Source organism: Scomber scombrus, chromosome 2 (assembly GCF_963691925.1).
Source record: "Scomber scombrus chromosome 2, fScoSco1.1, whole genome shotgun sequence".
In the NCBI taxonomy this organism is placed as follows: Eukaryota; Metazoa; Chordata; class Actinopteri; order Scombriformes; family Scombridae; genus Scomber; species Scomber scombrus.
This window is the reverse complement of record NC_084971.1, coordinates 9,236,641-9,256,149: the sequence shown is the minus strand read 5'-3', so window position 1 is coordinate 9,256,149 and position 19,509 is coordinate 9,236,641. Positions and strand designations below refer to the sequence as shown.

Below are 19,509 nucleotides of genomic sequence, written 5' to 3'. Positions count from 1 at the left end.
CCAACTATTCTGACTCACAATATGCTGCTGATATTCAATAAGACTATTGTCAGCTGTTGACAAAAGCCACTTGGTGATTTAAGGACACAGAGCACTTTTTGAAGCTTTGATTCACACAGCGGCAAGTTATGATTTGGCTCACAGTATTCCAATATGTCCAACAATATCACAGCAGTGCTTCATGTTCCATTTTTTGTTATTTTGTGCCTATAAACCAGTATAATGTAGAGCATGTGGCACTTGAAGTTGGAGAATTGGGGTATTTAAGTCTATGTGAATGCAAGAGCATGTGTGCCTTTTTACCCTTTCATGACCTTTTTTGTGCAAGGCCAGGCAAAGGTGCTAATTAAATGCACTTTGGGCACTGTGGTGGAGAGTCTTGGCCTGATTTGTCAGTTTTTCATGTTGGAGTGCAGCTTAGCCTTAGGCACTGAAGATGAAGGCACACAGCTGAGGTAACAGAGATGTCAGGCCTATCTGCCCTCATTTACTGCGGGGTTGTAAACACTGTGGAGAGGCTCAAACGCTTTGTATTTTTAGCACATTCTTACACGAAGAACCACAGCGCTCATGGGAACTGTCTTTGAAATGCCAACGTTCGTGTCGTCTCTGTGATCCAGCGCAGTTCAGATTAGAACACATTTACTGCAGATGCTCAAGTGTTGTGGAGTGGATCTGTACTTCTCACAGTGAGCAGAGGCAATCAGGCACACTCATCATCCTCTCCATGACCTCCACTTCTCTGAAAAAGAGAAGCAGCTCTTAGCAAGGAAGGCGAGGATTACAAAAACTACAACTTCTGATGGGAATTTCATTGATTTTACTTTGCTGATCATATTTTTGACAGCGCTCAGACTGAACTCAAAATCAAAGTCAGAATTTGAGAAAAGCTTCACATATTCACAAATATATAGTATAGTCCCTGAAAATTGATCAAGACATTAAAGAGATTCTTTAAAGCGGCCATGAATTTAGTCCCTGAAGTTAAACTAGTTAGCCTTTGCATTATTCTAGCTAGTTAATCCATTATTAAAACAGGATGTCTCATCGAGATCTTTTCAAGAACGAGATGTATAAGAATACAAATATATAGAGAGCAAATACAAGGCAAACAGGAATTCACAAATTCACACACCCAACTCACAAAATAGACTTTAGTTCTATATTAAAGTAAACCATATCAACTGGAATTCAAGTATTTAAAACCACTTTTTCACTGCAACATCAGCAGAAACAGAGTGACCCACTGTTGATTAATGCAATCTAAAAATTGGACTATGCACAGTCTAAACAATGGCCTCAGATTTATTTTAGAAACTGATATTACTTGAGGTGTTGCTCTTAAAGAAGCACTTCACCAACCCGAAATGAGCAAGGTGTACTATGGGAAATGTAGGATCTAGTTGGGAGCTAGATAGACTAAAAGTCAGGCTATCTTGGTCTCTGCTGCTTCAATTTTCACCATTCTTGTTTAAATCTGTCTCTTGTGACTCACCCAACTTTATGAAAATATGCTACTAAATTGCCGGAGTAGCCCTTTAATTCGTTTATTATATTGAGCATTTTTTTTTATTCTGAAATCCAGCTTTAAATACTGCCCAGCCTATATGTCAGCCTATAGTAATCGGCCTGTTGTAAATTGTTTGTGAGCAGTGGGGGGAGGAGGGGCATCCTAATGATACAAAAGGGGGGAGAGAGAGAGAGAGAGAGAGAGAGAGAGAGAGAGAGAGAGAGAGAGAGAGAGAGAGAGAGAGAGAGAGAGAGCATCATGACAAAATCCGACACTTGAGCGTCAAATCCTTTGACAACGTGACCTCTTATAGACTGGACACTCATGGAGCAGTGTGTTTGAGAAAAGGTCAAATGATGGGATTGTGACACTTTGGCACACAGCTGAGCTCAGTGTGAGGATGTTGCCTGTACTCTGCGCGCCAATGGATATTTTTGGGAACACTGGAGTACCACCTGGCGTGTTTGGTAATTAGCACCTATTCCACTTTGCAACCCATGAACTTTCCGGTCCTCCATCCTTCTCTCGGACAATGAAGACGTCTCGTAAATGCAGGACCCTTCTGTCGGTTACCTTGAACTTCTTCGCCCTGTTTTTTTCCATCACCGCGTTCCTGACGAACTACTGGTGCGTGGGGACCCAGAGGGTGCCCAAGCCGAAGTGCAGCAAGCTGCGGACGCACCAGTGTATAGACTACGGAGTGAATGAGACAGACCCGAACAAAGTGGTGTACAGCTGGGAGACCGGGGACGACCGGTTCCTTTTCCGCCAGTTCCACACCGGCATCTGGTACTCATGTGAGGAGAACATCGACGATGAAAGTAAGATGAGAAGGTGTGTGTGTGTGTTGTGTTTGTAAGTGCATGTTTGTCTAAGCTCAGTGGTTGTCAATATGATGTTTCATTGGCCCCCAGGGGCCCCGAGCAAAAAGGAGAATTATTTATTTTCACTTTAATTCTATAAGTAACACAATGATATAATGTAATAATGTAATAAAACATCTAAAAGCAAAACATCTTACCAAATGGGGGTCTGTGGTCTAATTAGTGTCAGTGTAGGGGTTTTAGGGTGTGAAAAAACTCTGAAACTGGTTGAAACTGGTTGAACTCACCATTAGGTACAGTTATGTTATGTTATGTTATGTTATGTTATGTTATGTTATGTTATGTTGTTGTTTATTAATTTTATTACATTATTTCCTTTTTTTCTCTATACATTTTCAATAGCCGTTTTTCTTTTACTTATAAATGTATAAAGGGGCTATTTATTTAGTATCTAAAATTTTATTTGCTTAATTTTTTGTTTTTGTCATATTTCACTCCTTCTGTCTCTAAAATCTTTAGTTTTGAATGTAAGACATCAGCAGACTATTGTCTGACACAGTATAAATAGTGAGTCACACTTCACAACATGAGACACAAACCCAAATAAATTAATGTTGACCTCTACAAACCATACCCGAAAAACCTGAATCCCTCATTTGTCTGCATGGACAGTGGTTGCCCTTTTTGGGTTGTTCCATTTCTTGACAGTTTCTGGTAAATTGCCTGCCTTTAACATCAGTTTGCTTTTTAATATGAAAAAACAACAAACAAACAACAGCACTTGTTAGTATCTTCAGTATGAATATTTTTAAAAAGGAAAGAGGGTGGCTCTTACACTCCAGACTCAGGGCTTTGAGTGGGTGGCTGTACAACACTGGCTAGAGTCAGAATGTGATTGCTTCACAGCTTAAGTGGAATGAAAACTGCGAATGCTGTGTGCATGAGATTCAGTCACTCAGAAACAAATGGAAAAATATTGTATCCATACCGGATCAGTAATTAATTGACAAGGGAAGTTCTCTAGTAGGGGAAGATGAGTTGTGAAGGTAATGTGTGCATCAGAGGGAAGAGGGAGGGTGTTTACGGTCATGAAAAATTGAGGTCAAAGGTCAGGCCAGATTATTCCTCTGTGTTTGGCTCACTGCAACTGGATCTGGAATTACTACGACATCAATCTCCCAAATTCCCTGATGTCACAGTTGTCCCTAACACCACTCTGACATCAGACTATAACTGTGCTAAGCATGCTAACTAATTTACAGACGAGTGACATATTAAAAGAAAAAGTGGTACAGGTCTGAATGTTTGACCCCTAAAATGTTGGGATCTCTTGCCTCTGTTATGCTGTGGGGAACATTTTACTGGTATGATTTGGGTCCATTTATCCCCGTTGAGGGAAGGCTCACTGCAAATCAATACAAAGTAGTTCTGAGTGGTCATCGTTATCCTCTGATGAAGCATTTCTATCCTGATGGGAGTGGTCTCTTCTAGGACAATGCCCCCATCCATAGGGTACGAGGGGTCACTGAATGGTTTGATGAGTATGAAAATTATGTGAATCATATGCTATGGCCTTCACAGTTATCACATCTCAACCCAATCGAACACATATGGGAGATTTTGGAGCGACGTGTTAGACAGCGCTCTGCACCACCATCATCAAAACACCAAATGAGGGAATATACTGTAGAATCAATGCCAAGGTGCACTGAAGGTGTTCTGGTGGCCCAGCACCTTAGTAAACACTTTAAGTTGGTTTTTCCTTTAATTTGTCACTCTTCTGTATATTTTATGATGCTCAAGAACAGAAATGCCCCCCACATTGAGATTATTCTACAAGGAATTGCTTTCACATGTCTATCTCATCAAGTGGCTGTGCGATGGTGGGGGGGCAGAGACAGCTTGAGTTAATAAGGATTATGTAACAGGGGCCTTGATGAGTTTTTCTTCAAAACAGCTGTTGCCACCCTCGTTCTACCTGATTAAAGTGTTCCACTTACAACAAATCCAGCAACACGCTGGGCTCGACAGATGACAGAAGGAAAACACCATATCTGCAGGAATGTGTTGTGATGTGTCGAGGGTCACTTTTTATTTCCTGTTCCTTCAATTGACAGAGGCTCTCATCATGTAGTGCAGTGTGTTTTTACAGTTTGGCAGGCAAAGCAGTTATTACAGTGTTGTTGTTTTCAGAGTTATACATCTGTATCACAATGATTGTAATTCAATAGGACAAGAAGCAGATGCTGAGCAGTCTTGCCAACTGACCACCTGTAGGCACTGAATGAAAGGCCCCAAAAAGCTGCACCTCTGACACACCGCATGCCTCAAACTTAATGTTCTGTTAATAAATCTTATGACCTTTGAATTTGGTGTTGCTGTGAGGATTCACACGGCGGGAGGTCATAATGTGTCTGAGCCGATCTAGTGAAACACACCTGGACAGAAATGGGGCATTAAACACAGATTGGGACTTGGATTAAAAACCTGCATCAGTTCAGAGATTATTTATGTGTCTGCAATCCTGTAAATTTGCTGTCTGTCTTCTTTGATAATCCATCCCCTCTCCGTCCTCATCATAACAATATTTTGTTTCTGCTGTGCTGTTAGGTGAGATGTGCCGAAGCTTCATTGATTTGGCTCCTCCATCAGAGAAAGGTGAGTGTCTATCAGGAAGTCAAACCACAAACATAAACCTGTGTAGTCAACTTTTAAAGGTTGCATTGTTTTCTTTTCTTTCATCCAATAAGGGAATTTAAAGTGAAATCTTCAAAGGAAATAAAACCTCCAAACACTGATGCTGTTATTGCAAAGAACTTTCTAAATATAATTTTGCCTTGAGGGTTCAGTTGAAATATCAATAAAAAAATTCACAGCCTAATTCAATTAAAGTCAGATGAATCATCAGCAACTCTGTATAAACAAGACTGAAAATCATGCACAGCAATGCTTGAGCTAAATACTAACATCAGACTGTGGAATTGTTGTCATATAACATCACATTATGAGGTAAAATTTTGACTGTGTCTCCACTTGGCTCAATCCAATTTCATAACCTCTCTTTGCAGGGATGCTGTGGCTGTCACTGATCTCTGAGCTGTTGTACATTGTTCTGCTGCTGGTGGGCTTCAGCCTCATGTGTTTAGAGCTCGTCCACTCCAGCAACGTCATTGATGGACTCAAGCTCAATGCCTTCGCTGCTGTCTTCACTGTGCTCTCAGGTCAACTGAATTTATTTGCTATTAAGACTTTGATTGTTTGTTTATGCTGCCTATCATTTCCTGCACTATGCTCAAGAATTTGTGATTCCATTTTCCCCGATTGGTTATGTTTCTTGATAGCAGGCTCTCCTGAATATGGCACAACAACATATTAGATCTCATTTTGTAGTGTGCAGGGCAAAAAAAGAAAAGACATAGCCCTTTGCTTTTAAGATTAATGTAAAAGATGAAGTGAAGATGAAGAGGCTCAAAATCCAAACAGCCAATCTTTTGCAATAAATCTAAACTTAACTTAATTTAAAATCTATGACGTACGAGTGTAATATTTATAATAGAACGAATCTTGTTGACAAGTCATAAGGTTAAGAAAAGTTTCAAAAAGTTACAAAATTGATTAAAAAAAAATCAAAGAGGATATTTGTTTTTCACTTCAAAATAAATTTGTGTACTATGAGAATGAGGATTTAAAGCTTTAAGACTGCATCATTTCAGTGTGTGGACGTGTGTGTATGAAAAGGCTTTGATTCTGTATTTGTGGAAACAAGTGATCCTTCCTGCAGCTACATGCAGCCACATTTGAATTGAATTTGGTCTTTTAACCATACATCACGCAGCGTGCTAACTAACCGCGCACTGTCAATTTGATTTCAGGTCTTCTCGGCATGGTGGCTCATGTGATGTACACACAGGTCTTCCAGGTCACCGTCAGTCTCGGCCCACCTGACTGGAGACCTTACAACTGGGACTATGGCTGGTCCTTCTGGTAGGACTCCACACACACACGCACACACACACACTCACACACACACACACACACACACACAAATTCATAGCCATATTTTTCCATCAATATCAGCCACGTTATTTAAAGTTGCATCCAAATAAAGTGGAGTTGACACCTATTGGAATGTGGGTTTTTTCATGTAGCCGCCCCGAATAGTCAGTTGTAGCCCTGCTCTCACCTCTTCCCAGCATCACTGTATGTAATGAAAAAGCCCAAAGCTCTCATGTTATGGGAGGATTAGGCTTTGGTGTCCAAACCCCCAATACAGGCACGATTGGAATTGCATAAGGGGATAATATTTCACTCCTTTACAATATGTACAGTATGCTGGAAATTCATTTCAGAGGCTAAACAATTTTTGACCTTTAGGGAGCATTGACCCACCTGAGTGAAAAGTAAACGAAGCGATGATTTGACTATCTGACCTCACATGTGACGTGGTGTATTTCAGGGGAGTGGTGATAATTTCAGCAAACACAGTCAAAATATTGAGGGAAAAATATAAAGCAAGCAGTACCGCAATAGGATTGCCTTTACATGAGTGCTCACCATTTTTTCCTCAAAGAAGCAGCTCAAGATATATAAAGTCATGTCCAGAATTGCATTTTTTTTGTCTGTGTTTCTTATCAGCATGGCCTGGGCGTCATTCACCTTCTGTATGGGTGCATCAGTCACCACTTTAAACTCCTACACAAAGACCGTCATCGAGTTCAGGCACAAGCGCAAGACCTTCGAGCAAAGCATCCGGGAAGAGCACGCGCAGGAGGCTTTTGGATATTTCCGGGAACGCTCTTTGCACTCCATCTCCAAATCTGTGGAAGTTTATTCCAGCCAGACCCTGAACAGCGGCAGGAAAACTCCCATACCTGCCGACTCCCTGGACCTGAGTGATATTCATGCGTCTTTAGGGGAAGAACAGTGCTGAGCGGGACAGGACAGTAAGTGGTGACATTTCTCTCAGTGTGGCAGCTTGATGGATGGAGGCTTTGTCGTCCATCGCTGGTTCGCTATAGGATCGAACACCTAACAGGATTTCACACCACATCATTAGCTCCGCTTGATACATTTCTGCACTGCCTTAATTGAATTCACTCCCTGTGGGTGTGTTGTTGCTGTTGTTAGTCAAGTCACACAGGGTTATAGTTGGGCAATTGAACCAAACAACAAACAAGAAAAAGTGGACGAAAGTGGGTTCTCTTTGTTTGTGTAACTTACCACAATGTAGATGTTGTCAGGTAAAGCATTATAAATAGAAGAAGGGTCTCTCAGATGCTAATAGCCTTATTTAACATGTCTCAGTCAATCAATAAATCAATGCAAATGATTGTTAAATCACAAAGACAGTTTAACTGGTTTTCATTCATTTTGAAATAAAGCCACATATACTGCGAATCATGTGCCTACACATATAAAAAGTAATGTAAATATGTTATGGAGTGTAAGTGTGCAGTACTTTTGCACACAGAATGGTTGTGGGGAATTATAAATGTATACATTTTCTTCTGGATGTTCACAATGACTGTTGTATTGTCTCACAAACCCTAAATGGGGACTACACTTTGTTTGACCATTGTGAACCAGCATTGAAATAAACTGAGCTCAAAGTTATGAGGCAGCTTTTTCTCCCATGAAGGTTCATAGAAAGAATAATCAGTTTAGTATCATATCCTGACAAAATGTGAATAATTCAAAATAGTTTGTAATTTTCATTTGATGTTTTTCTGCTTTGATTGGAAGACAATAAATACTCCCGGAAAGGTCAGCGCCTGCCGAGGTATTGTCCATGTATTACCAAAAGAGGGCAGTGTTGTGTCAATTGTCACACCACCTTTGAAAAACCGATGTCTCACTCCGTCCACGCTGGTGGCTGCATTTTAGCATTTTCTTGGTTGTCACCGGCTTATTTTGGCATTCATATTTTATTTTCAAAAGCCATATTTGACAGTGGTATATGCAGAGGACAGTCATTTATTTATTTTTGCCTTTCTTTTATTTGTGTTCATCTACATTTCAAAGAGAATATATACAATATGAACAAATGTTTAAATTAAAATGACATGTAATGGCACATGAACAGGCCTTGTATGTATTTGTTAAAGTGATTATCTGTTATTTAATTGTAATATAAATATATAATTAAATATTTAAAAAAGTGCATAAAGAGGTAGACCTCACATACAGTAGGCCTGCTATATATATATATATATGTGTGTATTTGTGTATATATATGTCTGTATGTATATGAGTTTTTTGTTCTTTTGCAGGAATCCTTTTAATTGTGCACAAAACCATGAAATCACATCCTGATAAGGCTAATTTAGGTCAGCTGACTAAAAAACAATTTACTTGTTCTTTTCAGCTCTATTTAGTTATGGTAAAGTCAGACTGGTTTGTTCAGTACCCATCATCATATTCATTCTGGGCCTGCTGCCGGGCCAACATGGCCTGTATGAGAGAGCTGGAGCCTGAGGGAGCTGGATTTTGTGGGGCAGCAGGAACCTGAATCCTGTCCTGTTCCTCCGCTCTCTGCCTGGCTTGCATGACTTGCATCATAACGCTTGACACTGAAGATGAGGGATCATCTACATCATAGGCTGCATTCTCTTCCGCTCTTTGCCTGGCTTGCATAGACTGCATTAAAGTGCTGGATCTGTTGAAAGAGTTTTCAGAAAAATCTTCTGCGCCGTAGTACTCATCCCTCCCATGATCCTCAGCCCTCCCTCTCGCTTGCATGGCCATCGCGAGGGCGCTGGAGGATGTCTGGTGTTTATTGGGCATCTGGCACAAATCTTCATCCTGTTTATCAGCTCTCTGACGTGCCAACATGGCCTGCATCAGAACACTGGAGGTGGAGATGTCTGAGGGAACGGGCAATCCGCCAGCGCTGTGCCTCTCCTCATCATCTTCAAGCCGCTGGCGAGCAAGTAAAGCCTGAACCATGGCGTTTGAGGTGGACTGACCGCCTGAAGATTGGTCATCGGAACGCCGTTTCGTGTGCTGAAAAACAAAAAAAAAGGCTTAAGGGTTGAAAACAAATCTCAGGAGGAATGGTTAGCATAAAAATAATTTTAAAGACAAACCTTTTTATGATTCTTTGGTTTGGGTTTTTTATTAGGGTTAGCTTTCTGGAGGTTTTGCAGCTTTTCTAACAAGAAGGATTTGTCTTTCCCCTCCTGGTGAGAAAAACAAGCAGTCAGAGAAGGAAATAAAACTGATATTACTAAAAAACATTCATTTAAAATGCAACCAAGGTTAAACAGGCATACCAGCTCCAAAAGGAAAACAAAATAAAGGCAAGGAGAGTTTTTTCAACCACACTCACGTTAACAATTTGTTGTCTCAGAAGAACAATAAGTTCTTTGCGGCCCTTAGTGACTTGCCAGAAGATATATATGAAAACTCTGAGAGAAAAAACATGACAGTCAACAGAAGAGCAGGTAAAAGGAAAGCAGACTTTCATATTGCTACTAAAAAAACAATTTGCATAATGGCAGAAAGACAGACATGCATGGAGGCAGAGTTCCAGTTTCCATTACCTCTATGTTTTAATAATCAAATCAACGTCAATAAAATCCCTGCAACACTGTGACTGCTTGGTATTATGCTGCTTTTATGCTGCTGCATTAAGCTCCATGGTTACTCTGCTTGACTCATCCGCTGATACATTTCACAGACTGTTTCATGTCCTAACAAACCTTTTCTTTTTTCTTTTTTTTTCTTTTTTATTAATTAACTGTAAGGTTTACTGCTCCGGACATAACATGAGGTTATCACAATGTTACATACACATGACTGTCCATTTAGTTGAAAATGTCCTAAGATTACAATATACAATGATTAAAGATTAAAATTGAGAGTTTCCACCACACATATGAACACTCTCAATTATGACATTCATATTTTTACAATTATATATTTAAATTAGAATTGGACTGTTGCCCTGCAAAACACATTAAGCTCTCCTGCTTATAAAAATCATGTGTTATGATTGAAAGCTACCAGACAGCTACTAAATGAACTTTGAGGTAAGAATGTTTTGTCAGCTGCTGTTTTAGCAGTTGAGAATGAACTGTCAGTCTCAAGAAGTCGTCAGAGAAGTTGACATCTACAATTTTATGAAAACTGAGCAAAAACCACAACAACTAGTAAATGCAGATTGAGGTAAGATTGTTGTCTAAATTAAGAATAATTTCTGAACAGCACAAATAGTGATAAGATTATGAATTGTGACTGATTTTTCTCTTGTGGATTTAAACACACATATGGACTTACAGTATGATGAGAGTGATAAGGAAATAGAAGATTTCACTTCTGATGACATTTTGGTAGATCCAGACCACCCAGTCGGAACCAGGGATCTCCTCCAGATCATCTATCCAGACTCCAACCACACTGAAGGTACTGTTGAGTCCACGAAATGGACCACACCGCTCAGAGGGAGTCAGTCTACAGAACAGGACAGGGTGGAGAAAACAAGATTTAAGTTTGATTTGTCAACAAGAATAACAGCATGAAGCATAAGGGTGAATTTATTCACTGGCCGAGAATCTAGAATGTATTACGATGTGGGATTGTTGGGTTTTTGTGAGAATTTTGTGAAAAAATTAATGATCTTATAAAATTTTGTTTTTTGTGAGATAAAGGTTTTTATAATGGTCAAAATAGGCCATGACTGCATACCTCCAGGCAGTGTATGCAACCATGGAAAGGGCTCCCACAAAGAAAGGGAAGAAGAGGAGGCCGATGAAGATGGTTTGCATCTGAGCTGCCCTGCCTGACCGCCGCGGAGGCTGGCAATTCTGTGTCAGGCTGACCTGGGGTGGTCCACAAACACATATCACACAAACACCATTTTCATTAATAATCTCAGATAACGCTATTTACATTTTCAAAACCACAACTTAAACATCATATCCATTTCATTTCATAATAGAAAACATGACGATCTCATCAGAACTTTGAATAGCACTGCTTCAAAGGTCATTCAGCATGTTCATGAAACATTCAGCAGCACCAGATCCAGCCCAGGTCAAATTACCAATCATACTTAAGTCATTTACTTTTCTGGGATTGATTGACCTTGCCTGGTACAATGCAACCAATAGTTTACTCTGTAAATCCCAAACCATGCCTGTCTTTTCCATTACTCAAAATAAAGCAAACAGTCAATGTGATGAAAGGATTTTAATTAATTATTGACCCAGGTGCACAAATACAGTAATATGAGCCTAAAGAGAATATAAAGCTGCTCAGGCATTGATGGCATTGTATCTGCCTATGGCAGTGTATCACCGTGGCAGGTCAGTTTACCGTTACCAAGACCTCTAAACCTTGTGAACATATAGTTACCTTCTTCAAGTAAAACATAATGAAAAATTTGAGAATCTGGATAGTAGGTAGAAGAGGAGAAAAGTAGATTCCAATCCTATGGAGAGAAAATAGAAGACACAAGAACCTTTAAAAGAAAATTGGAACTGGCATCAGGGTAGAAAATATGAGTCCTGATCACAATACAACAGAGTAATTAATGTGCCAAACTACTGTTCTTACCAGGCTAGAGTCTGTGCATAGATGAGTTCCAGTACATTTCTGGCAACGTCAAATTCTGGAACCCCCAGACGTGGTAGAAATCTGGTCCCAATCACACTGTAAAAGATAAATCATGAATGTGATTCACATTTGAAGCTACTTTTTGACATTTTTGTAGTTTAAAAGAAGAAAATAATGTATTAAACTTACTTACTACTTACTTACACTTAATACTTAAACTTACTTGCTGAGAAACTCTCCAAAGAAGGATCCCAACATCAGAAAGAAGAAGTCAACAATGACCAAGCGGTACAAAGCCTGGCCTACCATGGATTCCCAACACTGCAGGAAACACATTAAATGGGTGAATGAAGGCTTATATGGTGAACTTGATAGTGTACTTGCAAAAGGCAATGAAAGGTTAATTTCTGTCAAACATACCGAAAACTTCTCAGCCACCACATTCATCCAGTAATAACATAAGACACCCAGAATGGACACCTTGAGTAACACATTTCTGTAAGCGAGAAAAGAGAAAGACACATTTCAAGCGTTGATACGATTCGTTTGAGATTTAGGGGAAATGTGCTTTATCTAGTTAAATGAGAAGATTAATACCACTGTCATATATCCACTCCATGAAGCTGGAGGCTGGGTACAGTTAGCCTAGCTTAGCATGAAGACTTGAAACGGTTGAAACAGCTAGCCTAGCTTTGCCAAAAGGTAAAATAAACCCCAAACCAGGTGCAGTGACTTCCTGGAGACTCAGTAATAGAGACAGCAAGACTCAAGAAAACCACTGCACTCATCCAAGAAAAAGCCTAACCTAACCCTATGTAAAAGAAACACAAATTGGTGTTTCATGCTTTTGTGTGTGTATGTATTAAACAAACAACATATAACGTTCCAATTTCGAGTTGCTCATAGATGGAAGTGGTTACCTTTAGACAGAGCCAAGCTAGCTATTTCCTTCTGTTTTCAGTGTTTTTGCTAAGCTAAGCTAATTGGCTGCTGGCTCCACTGAACAGACAGATAAGACAGTAATTTTCTCGTCTTACTCTCTGCAAGAAAGCGAATAAGCATTTGTTTTCTAAAATGCCAAACTATTTCTTTTAAAATAAAACATATTCCTCAATCTTATGCCCTTTAATTCATGAACTGTATGATCCCTGCTATCTAACCTGAGTACCAAAGCGTAGATCTGTCTGCGCTGGCTGGAGTAATGCTCAAACTTGTTGAAGAGGGAGTAGAAGAGTGGGACGACCAGGTTAATCAGAGACACCATAAAGGGAACCAAGAGAGTCTCTGCCTCCTGAGTCAGAGACCAGTGGTCGGCATCCGTTACCTCCTGTAAAGATAACAGATGGAGGTCACAACAAGAAAGCGCTGGACAACTAACAATACATCCAATGAAATGATTCAAGCTAAGCTCTGCTCTGTCAGTAAATGACTTGACATATTACTGTCAGTAGGGTATAAGCTTATGACGCATGCTGATATGGACTTTAAAGATCCAACAGGCAACATTACATGCCATAAAGTGTTATCACACTGCATGTAGTAGCCTAACTAAATTCCTTAAAATGATATGCAACCTTTAGTTCTCAAGGGAACTGTCTGGACAGAGAAGAAAGTTTTATTGAGAGGTACCCACTTTTCCTGCTCTCTGTAGTTTCCGTCAATAAAAACAATTATTCCAACAATTATTTTTGCCATGAGTCTAATTATTCCATCTTGATTTGAATTTATGTACCTGCTGTTCAAATTGGCAGAGGTAGTAGACGCTGGCTCCACAGCCAACAGCCAGACTGGTGGAGAGAAGCCACGAGCCCAGATAAATCCCAAAGTGCTTCAGTTTTTCAGTGCGGGTTAGCAACTCCCCCTGGGCCTTCTCTGACAAAGACTCCTGGAAAGACGGAAAGAGGACAAACCCGGTGATGAAAAATAATGAGCCGTGTGATGTGTCCTAAAAAAGGAATTAACCAATGAAAGCATTGTAATGAAATCCTCTCAAGCTACAGATGATTTCTTAAATGTAACTATAAACCCCATCTGTCAGAGATGTTGTGATTATAGTGTTGAAGGTGTGATAAGAGCTCTTCCTCTTTTTATGGTGGCAAAAACAAACTTCTCTTTCCTGACTTCCTTTCTTGATTGAGTGGGTTTGTAATAGTGTGTTGTGTGAGTGTTTACCTTAAGCTGTACACAGAGGTTGTTCATGCGCTGTGTCACTGCTTTCTCATTGGTAATACTGAAATTCCAGCTGCACAAAAGCTGCCATGCACTGTTTGACGATGAATCCGCAAGCACATAGTTTTTCCTGAATGAGCTTGCCATGCTGCATGAGGAAAGAGATGGAGCAGGAAAAATACATAACACAAAAAACAGTTGGATGAATTCAGAGGGAAGTACAATAAATGCAGGATGTATTCATGTAGAATAAATATCAATCTAAATCAATCTGTAATCAGAGCTGTTCCACAAGTTATAAAGAGGACTGACCTGAAGATAAGTGCAATTCCACACAGCACCATGTAGACTGCAATGGTGAAGAAATAGGACAGCTGCATGTTATAGTCGACCAGGCCCTCAAGGGTTTCATTGCTGTAGCCACCGTAGTACATGACGGTGTAGTTGAAGTAACCCTGGAGAAACCGTAACATTGAGGGCCAAAACAGTGAAGTTACAGGCCATTAAACCAAAACAATGAGCTGAAAGATGCTAAAATGTTTTGTAGAGCTGAGAGGCACTGCAGAGTCGAGTGATAATTATGTGACTCTTTCAGGTCAAGAAAGGTTTGTGGTTTGATTTGAACTTCCACTTACAGCTCCAGTTAGTATCTCCAGTCCTCTGAAGTTCACATTTGGTGGTTTGTTGGGTGAGTGGTCATAAACAAGGACTGGGATGGTGATTAAGCCAAAATTGACCAGGAAGGAGAAAATGTTGAACATGAGCAACCACTTGAGGAACAGAAAATAGGAGAGGACGCTGGTGCCAAACTTGCCACCAATCTCTTTCATGATGCCTTGCCACAGCTCCAAGGTCTGTCTAGCTGAATTTATGTTGTAACCGCACCTGCGGAGAGACTGAAAGTACAGCTTGTGACGTATACTGTCAATACTACACAACCACATGTTATGAATCAAAATGAGTTGTTTTGTAACTGCTGAGAGACTCACCAGCGACACATTCTCAGAGCAATCAGCAAAACATGTGAACTGATGAGACTGCTTGGAAGACTTAAATGCCAGCACTTGGTTCCTGTGAAGATAATTTACAACATAATTTGGTGTGATAATGACATTTGCCCTAAAAGCGCATACAGTAATCTCCTGATAAATTACAAGATATGCCACAATGATTGATCACTGCAGTCTGCAGAAAAACCTTTGGACTGGCTTTCAGTTTAATAGTTTCTTGTGTAATGTACCTTGAAACAAGAGCACAGCAGTTTGTATATATGTCTATTTGCTCAGATATACGTAACTCCTCTATATTGCAACACTACTGAGCCACACTCTAAATACCTCCAAGTCTTGCAAACAGGATCTTAAATTTATGGTTCTTGTCAGGGTGTAATGGTTAACTAAGTGTTTACAGGGACACTGACAAGGAAACCTTTAACTTCTTGTCAGTCGAACCCACCTGATATGTTTCTTCTCTTCAAAGCTCATCGGAAGGTCCTGAATGGCCCGGATTCGATCTCGTGTCGACAAGGCAACAAGTTCTTCGACCAGTTTCTGTTCCTCTGTCACACAGGAGATGACAAGACAAGACAAGACAGTCGTTGTCTGTTATCTTTACATGGGCGACCATCCAGCATGCAGATCAGATGTCACACTTCACATTGCACACATCCACAGGAATAATCCGACACCTGTCACAGGTTCTTACCATTTTCCATCTCGTCCCTGATGGCATCCTCTGCAAAAGCTAGCTGGTCAGGACCAGCCGTTGGAAACATGCTCATCCTTCTCATTGCAAGTCCCCTCCACCTCATTGTCATGTTTCCTGGGTGAAAACACAAGAGGAGAAGGAAGTATTATGGTGTTTGGAAATGATCATCAGAGATGTTCCTGAGTTTGATGTTAAAAAGTGACAGTTATCAAAAAAACAATTTTTAAATGTAACACTTGAACTTAAAAGAGATGGTATTTTTTTTGATTTTCCTGTTCAAAAACTGCATCTTACTTTGAGATCTTTGTATTATTTACAGTAGATACACAATGATTGAAAGTGGAGCTGAAAGCAGTGCAATGCACGGTATGAGCTAATGTGAATGCTACTATACCTTTAACACTATCTTTACTTCAGATAAATACTATCATACTATAGCTGTTCGTGCTGCACTTTATCAGATTACCAGGAACTACTGTGCCAACTGCAATATTACTATGGCTGCTATTATTCACAGATAGTATGCTTAATAATATGGTAAGCAAATTACAGTATAATTAAGCTGTATTATAACAGTCACTGTGGTAGGTACAGCAATGTTTTGGGCTAAACATCAGACAATGACAATGCCAACATATTCACCATGTTCACCATCTTAGTTTTGCATGTTGGCATGCTACTATTTGATAATTAACATTAAAAACAATGTAAAACTGTGGGTGATGAGCATGTCATTGGTTTTACAGCAGGTATTTGGTTATAATTAAACTTTGACAAATTAAAAGGTTGCTCTGATTATGCTGCTATATGGAAAGTGATGGGGTTGCCAGGTTCATTCAAGTTTTTTCAGTTCATTCTGAAGGACATGTGAATCCCTGAACTGAATTTCATCACAATCCACCCAATAATTGTTGAGACATTTTACTCAAAAGCACAAATGTCAACCTCATTACAGTGCTAGAGGAAAATCCAGGGGATCACCAAAGTCACAAGGACTCCTCCACTGGGCACTGTTTATGCCAATTAGTCTAGTAAGTTATTTTACATGACAAGTGGAAACTTTGACCTGCTAATGACACTAGGAAAGACCTTATGTGGCAATGAATATCTGTGCCGAATTTCATTGGCTATTCATTGACTAGTTTTTATGATATTTCAGCTGGGACAAAACAGTGGACCAAATGACAGATTGACTGGTAGATAAAAATATTAGAAAGTTCTCTTTTTGTTGAAAACTTAAGCTGAAAGCTCAAGATAGGGTCAGTAATTTACATTTACAGCACAAAGGAAACAATGCCTGACAACAATAATGCACTAACTTAGCCGTCCTGCATGTACGCAAGCCTTTATTATGACCTACGGATTAAGATAATGTTTTCCAAGCAACCCAATTCCCTCTGTTTAATTTTGTTTGCCAACTTCCTTGTCTTCCCGACCATTTGTTATTGTGCACAGCTTCCATTAATGTTCACCTAGTTTTCTAAGTTGATTGATAGGCAAAGTCAACAAGTCAACATCAACGTCACATTCATTTCCCATTATTCTGTGTTTAGTGAGACCATGGCAACAGCATGAGGATACACAGTGATTGTGAAAAGCAAGTATTACTAATGGAGAAAAAATGGTTCAACCATTACCTGAAGAAGGAAGTCGAATAGACATTGTTCGATCATACTGAGAGTCAGGGGCGATCTGGAATGTACTGTGATCTAAATGTTTGAAGAAGGAGATTGTGTAGACATTAACAGGCTAGGTATCATGTGTCACTATGTCACTATGTGTCACTTAGCAGCACAGAGAGGCACAAAAAGCTGGGGCCAGCGGTTCAAAATGTATACAGAGACTCAAGTTTCACAGTTCTGGTTTACTCATTAAATCTAGTCTTATCACACAGAGATGGTCCACTTACTGTGGTCATGTTGCCATGAAGGGCTCCCCTGGTGCGTTGACAGGACGCCCATGGGGATGCTTTCTCTCCCCCTCCAGCTCTCGTCTTGCCTGCTCCCCCAAGGTGCTCTCCCTACATCATCACTGCTGCTCCAACCTGTTGATGAGTGATGTGTCTCTGCTCTCTCACCCCGCCAGGCTGGGTCTTCCCTGGCATAGGGGTTAGTGTGATGGGTTTTACTGGAAGACCTAGAGACCGCATTAAATAAATCAATTAATACGTGAAAAATGAACTGCTTATCTTGGTGGTCATTTGAGGACTGTGGTTATCAGTCTAAAACAAGAACTGGAATTTCAAGTCATGATTACGATGCAATTATCATCTGTGATTAAAAACCACTGCAATAGATATGACTGCAATCGGGGTGATGTTTTTTTTCTCATGTGGATATGTAATTCTCTACAAAGAATCAATGATTAAGTTTGTGAGTACACTTCAGAGTCAAATTGCATAAGTATGTTTTTTCCCCAGACACATTTCTTTAGAAAGTTCCAGTTTGACCTGTTTCCAAGTTTTTACCCCTGTGTAGCTGTCTAATCCTTGAGCACATCCTGTTTGCTCTTCTATATGCCCTCTGATTAAAAGTACAAACTGTTTGTTCTTACCCACAGCAATCCCTCAAGCACGTTCTTTGATAAATGGCAAAATAGCTCCCTTTTTTACCGGATAAATTATCTAGTGATGCACATTTTAAGACAAAACTGTATTTTTTGTTATGATATTACCACAAACCTTCTATCAATTTCCAGAGTCTCGCTGTCATGGTAGGCGGCGTTGAAAAATCCTCCGTTGCTGTAACTTGACATGAGATCCTTCAAATTGATCCTTTTGCTCAAATTGATCCTTTTGCTCTTCTTCTCCTTCAGCTCACTCCGTCACAGCCCCTCTTAAATCTACTGATGTGTGTTTAAGTCCAGTTCCAGTAACACACTTTAAAAAAATCTTGCTCCACTGGATAAACAAAAAAACACAGATGACTGTAGTAATGGGTCTAAACTTACAATGAGAAAGATAAGAGTGTTTGCCTTCATTACATATTGGCTTCAATTGCCAGCTCAGTCAACTTTACTATAACTTAAATGAGAAGCATTGCATGTTGATGCCAAGTAGCATGCTCAGAGTGACAGCTACATTGTCAGGGTAAAGCATTTGTAATTGAATCCGTTGGTCCCATCCTCATGCATTCATCATTAATTCATACAGCAGGTTTGGTTTCTACCACATATAATAACACAACTCCTTGTTTCCCATGTAGAGCTACTAAAGGATAGCAGGATAGGAAAATCTGACCAACAGTTAACAGAGAAAATTAGCCATGAAAGGTAGAAAGGATAAACCTCATAGACTGTGATAGAAATGCCAAGATGTGGTAGTAATGAAAAATGTTGCTCCAGTACATTCTGCTCTAATAACAAGCCCTTCTTACCTGGTAATTGTGTTGTGATGGTAAGAGAATATGTACGTCCTGATGAAACTTTGAAGAATGAATGAAGAATGAGTCTTTCCAGTAGTCCATGCGAGCCTGAGGACTAATCTGTGAGTCAGCTTTAGACGCACTGTTTGTGAGATAAAAGACAAGGGCTACCAGGAAGTGTGTGAAACCCATAAAGGTAAAAGTCCACTGCAGCTGAATAGGTCATGCAAATCTCATGAGGACACTGTTATGACAAGGATAATGAATCCCAAAGGCTAAAAATGTAATTGGCATCCTTATTAGGATTTCAGGTGGGTGTCTGTGCTGTACCTAGGCTGACTTGTGGTGCTGCTTACTGCCTGAACTTGTCTACAGATAGATA

General features: G+C 39.9%; 2 protein-coding genes across 2 annotated transcripts; one reads left to right on the top strand and one right to left on the bottom strand.

Moving 5' to 3' along the window:
- The first annotated feature begins 2,042 nt into the window (after nucleotides 1-2,042).
- LOC133995778 (germ cell-specific gene 1-like protein) lies at nucleotides 2,043-7,264 on the top strand. The gene is made up of 5 exons (XM_062435267.1): nucleotides 2,043-2,331; nucleotides 4,945-4,992; nucleotides 5,403-5,555; nucleotides 6,207-6,318; nucleotides 6,970-7,264. Exons 1-5 carry the CDS (start codon nucleotides 2,043-2,045, stop codon nucleotides 7,262-7,264), a joined length of 897 nt encoding a protein of 298 aa, XP_062291251.1.
- A 1,094-nt stretch (nucleotides 7,265-8,358) lies between these two features.
- Nucleotides 8,359-18,562, bottom strand: tmc5 (transmembrane channel like 5). Its single transcript, XM_062433772.1, has 21 exons — nucleotides 18,446-18,562; nucleotides 17,675-17,901; nucleotides 17,397-17,474; nucleotides 15,763-15,879; nucleotides 15,514-15,616; nucleotides 15,048-15,129; nucleotides 14,694-14,954; nucleotides 14,371-14,513; nucleotides 14,062-14,206; nucleotides 13,622-13,774; nucleotides 13,523-13,534; nucleotides 13,050-13,213; nucleotides 12,310-12,385; nucleotides 12,113-12,210; nucleotides 11,890-11,985; nucleotides 11,689-11,764; nucleotides 11,020-11,153; nucleotides 10,612-10,785; nucleotides 9,662-9,740; nucleotides 9,420-9,512; nucleotides 8,359-9,336 (listed from the first exon to the last, which is right to left on the bottom strand). Exons 1-21 carry the CDS (start codon nucleotides 18,517-18,519, stop codon nucleotides 8,734-8,736), a joined length of 2,988 nt encoding a protein of 995 aa, XP_062289756.1. The 5' UTR covers nucleotides 18,520-18,562; the 3' UTR covers nucleotides 8,359-8,733.
- Between the last annotated feature and the right edge of the window lie 947 nt (nucleotides 18,563-19,509).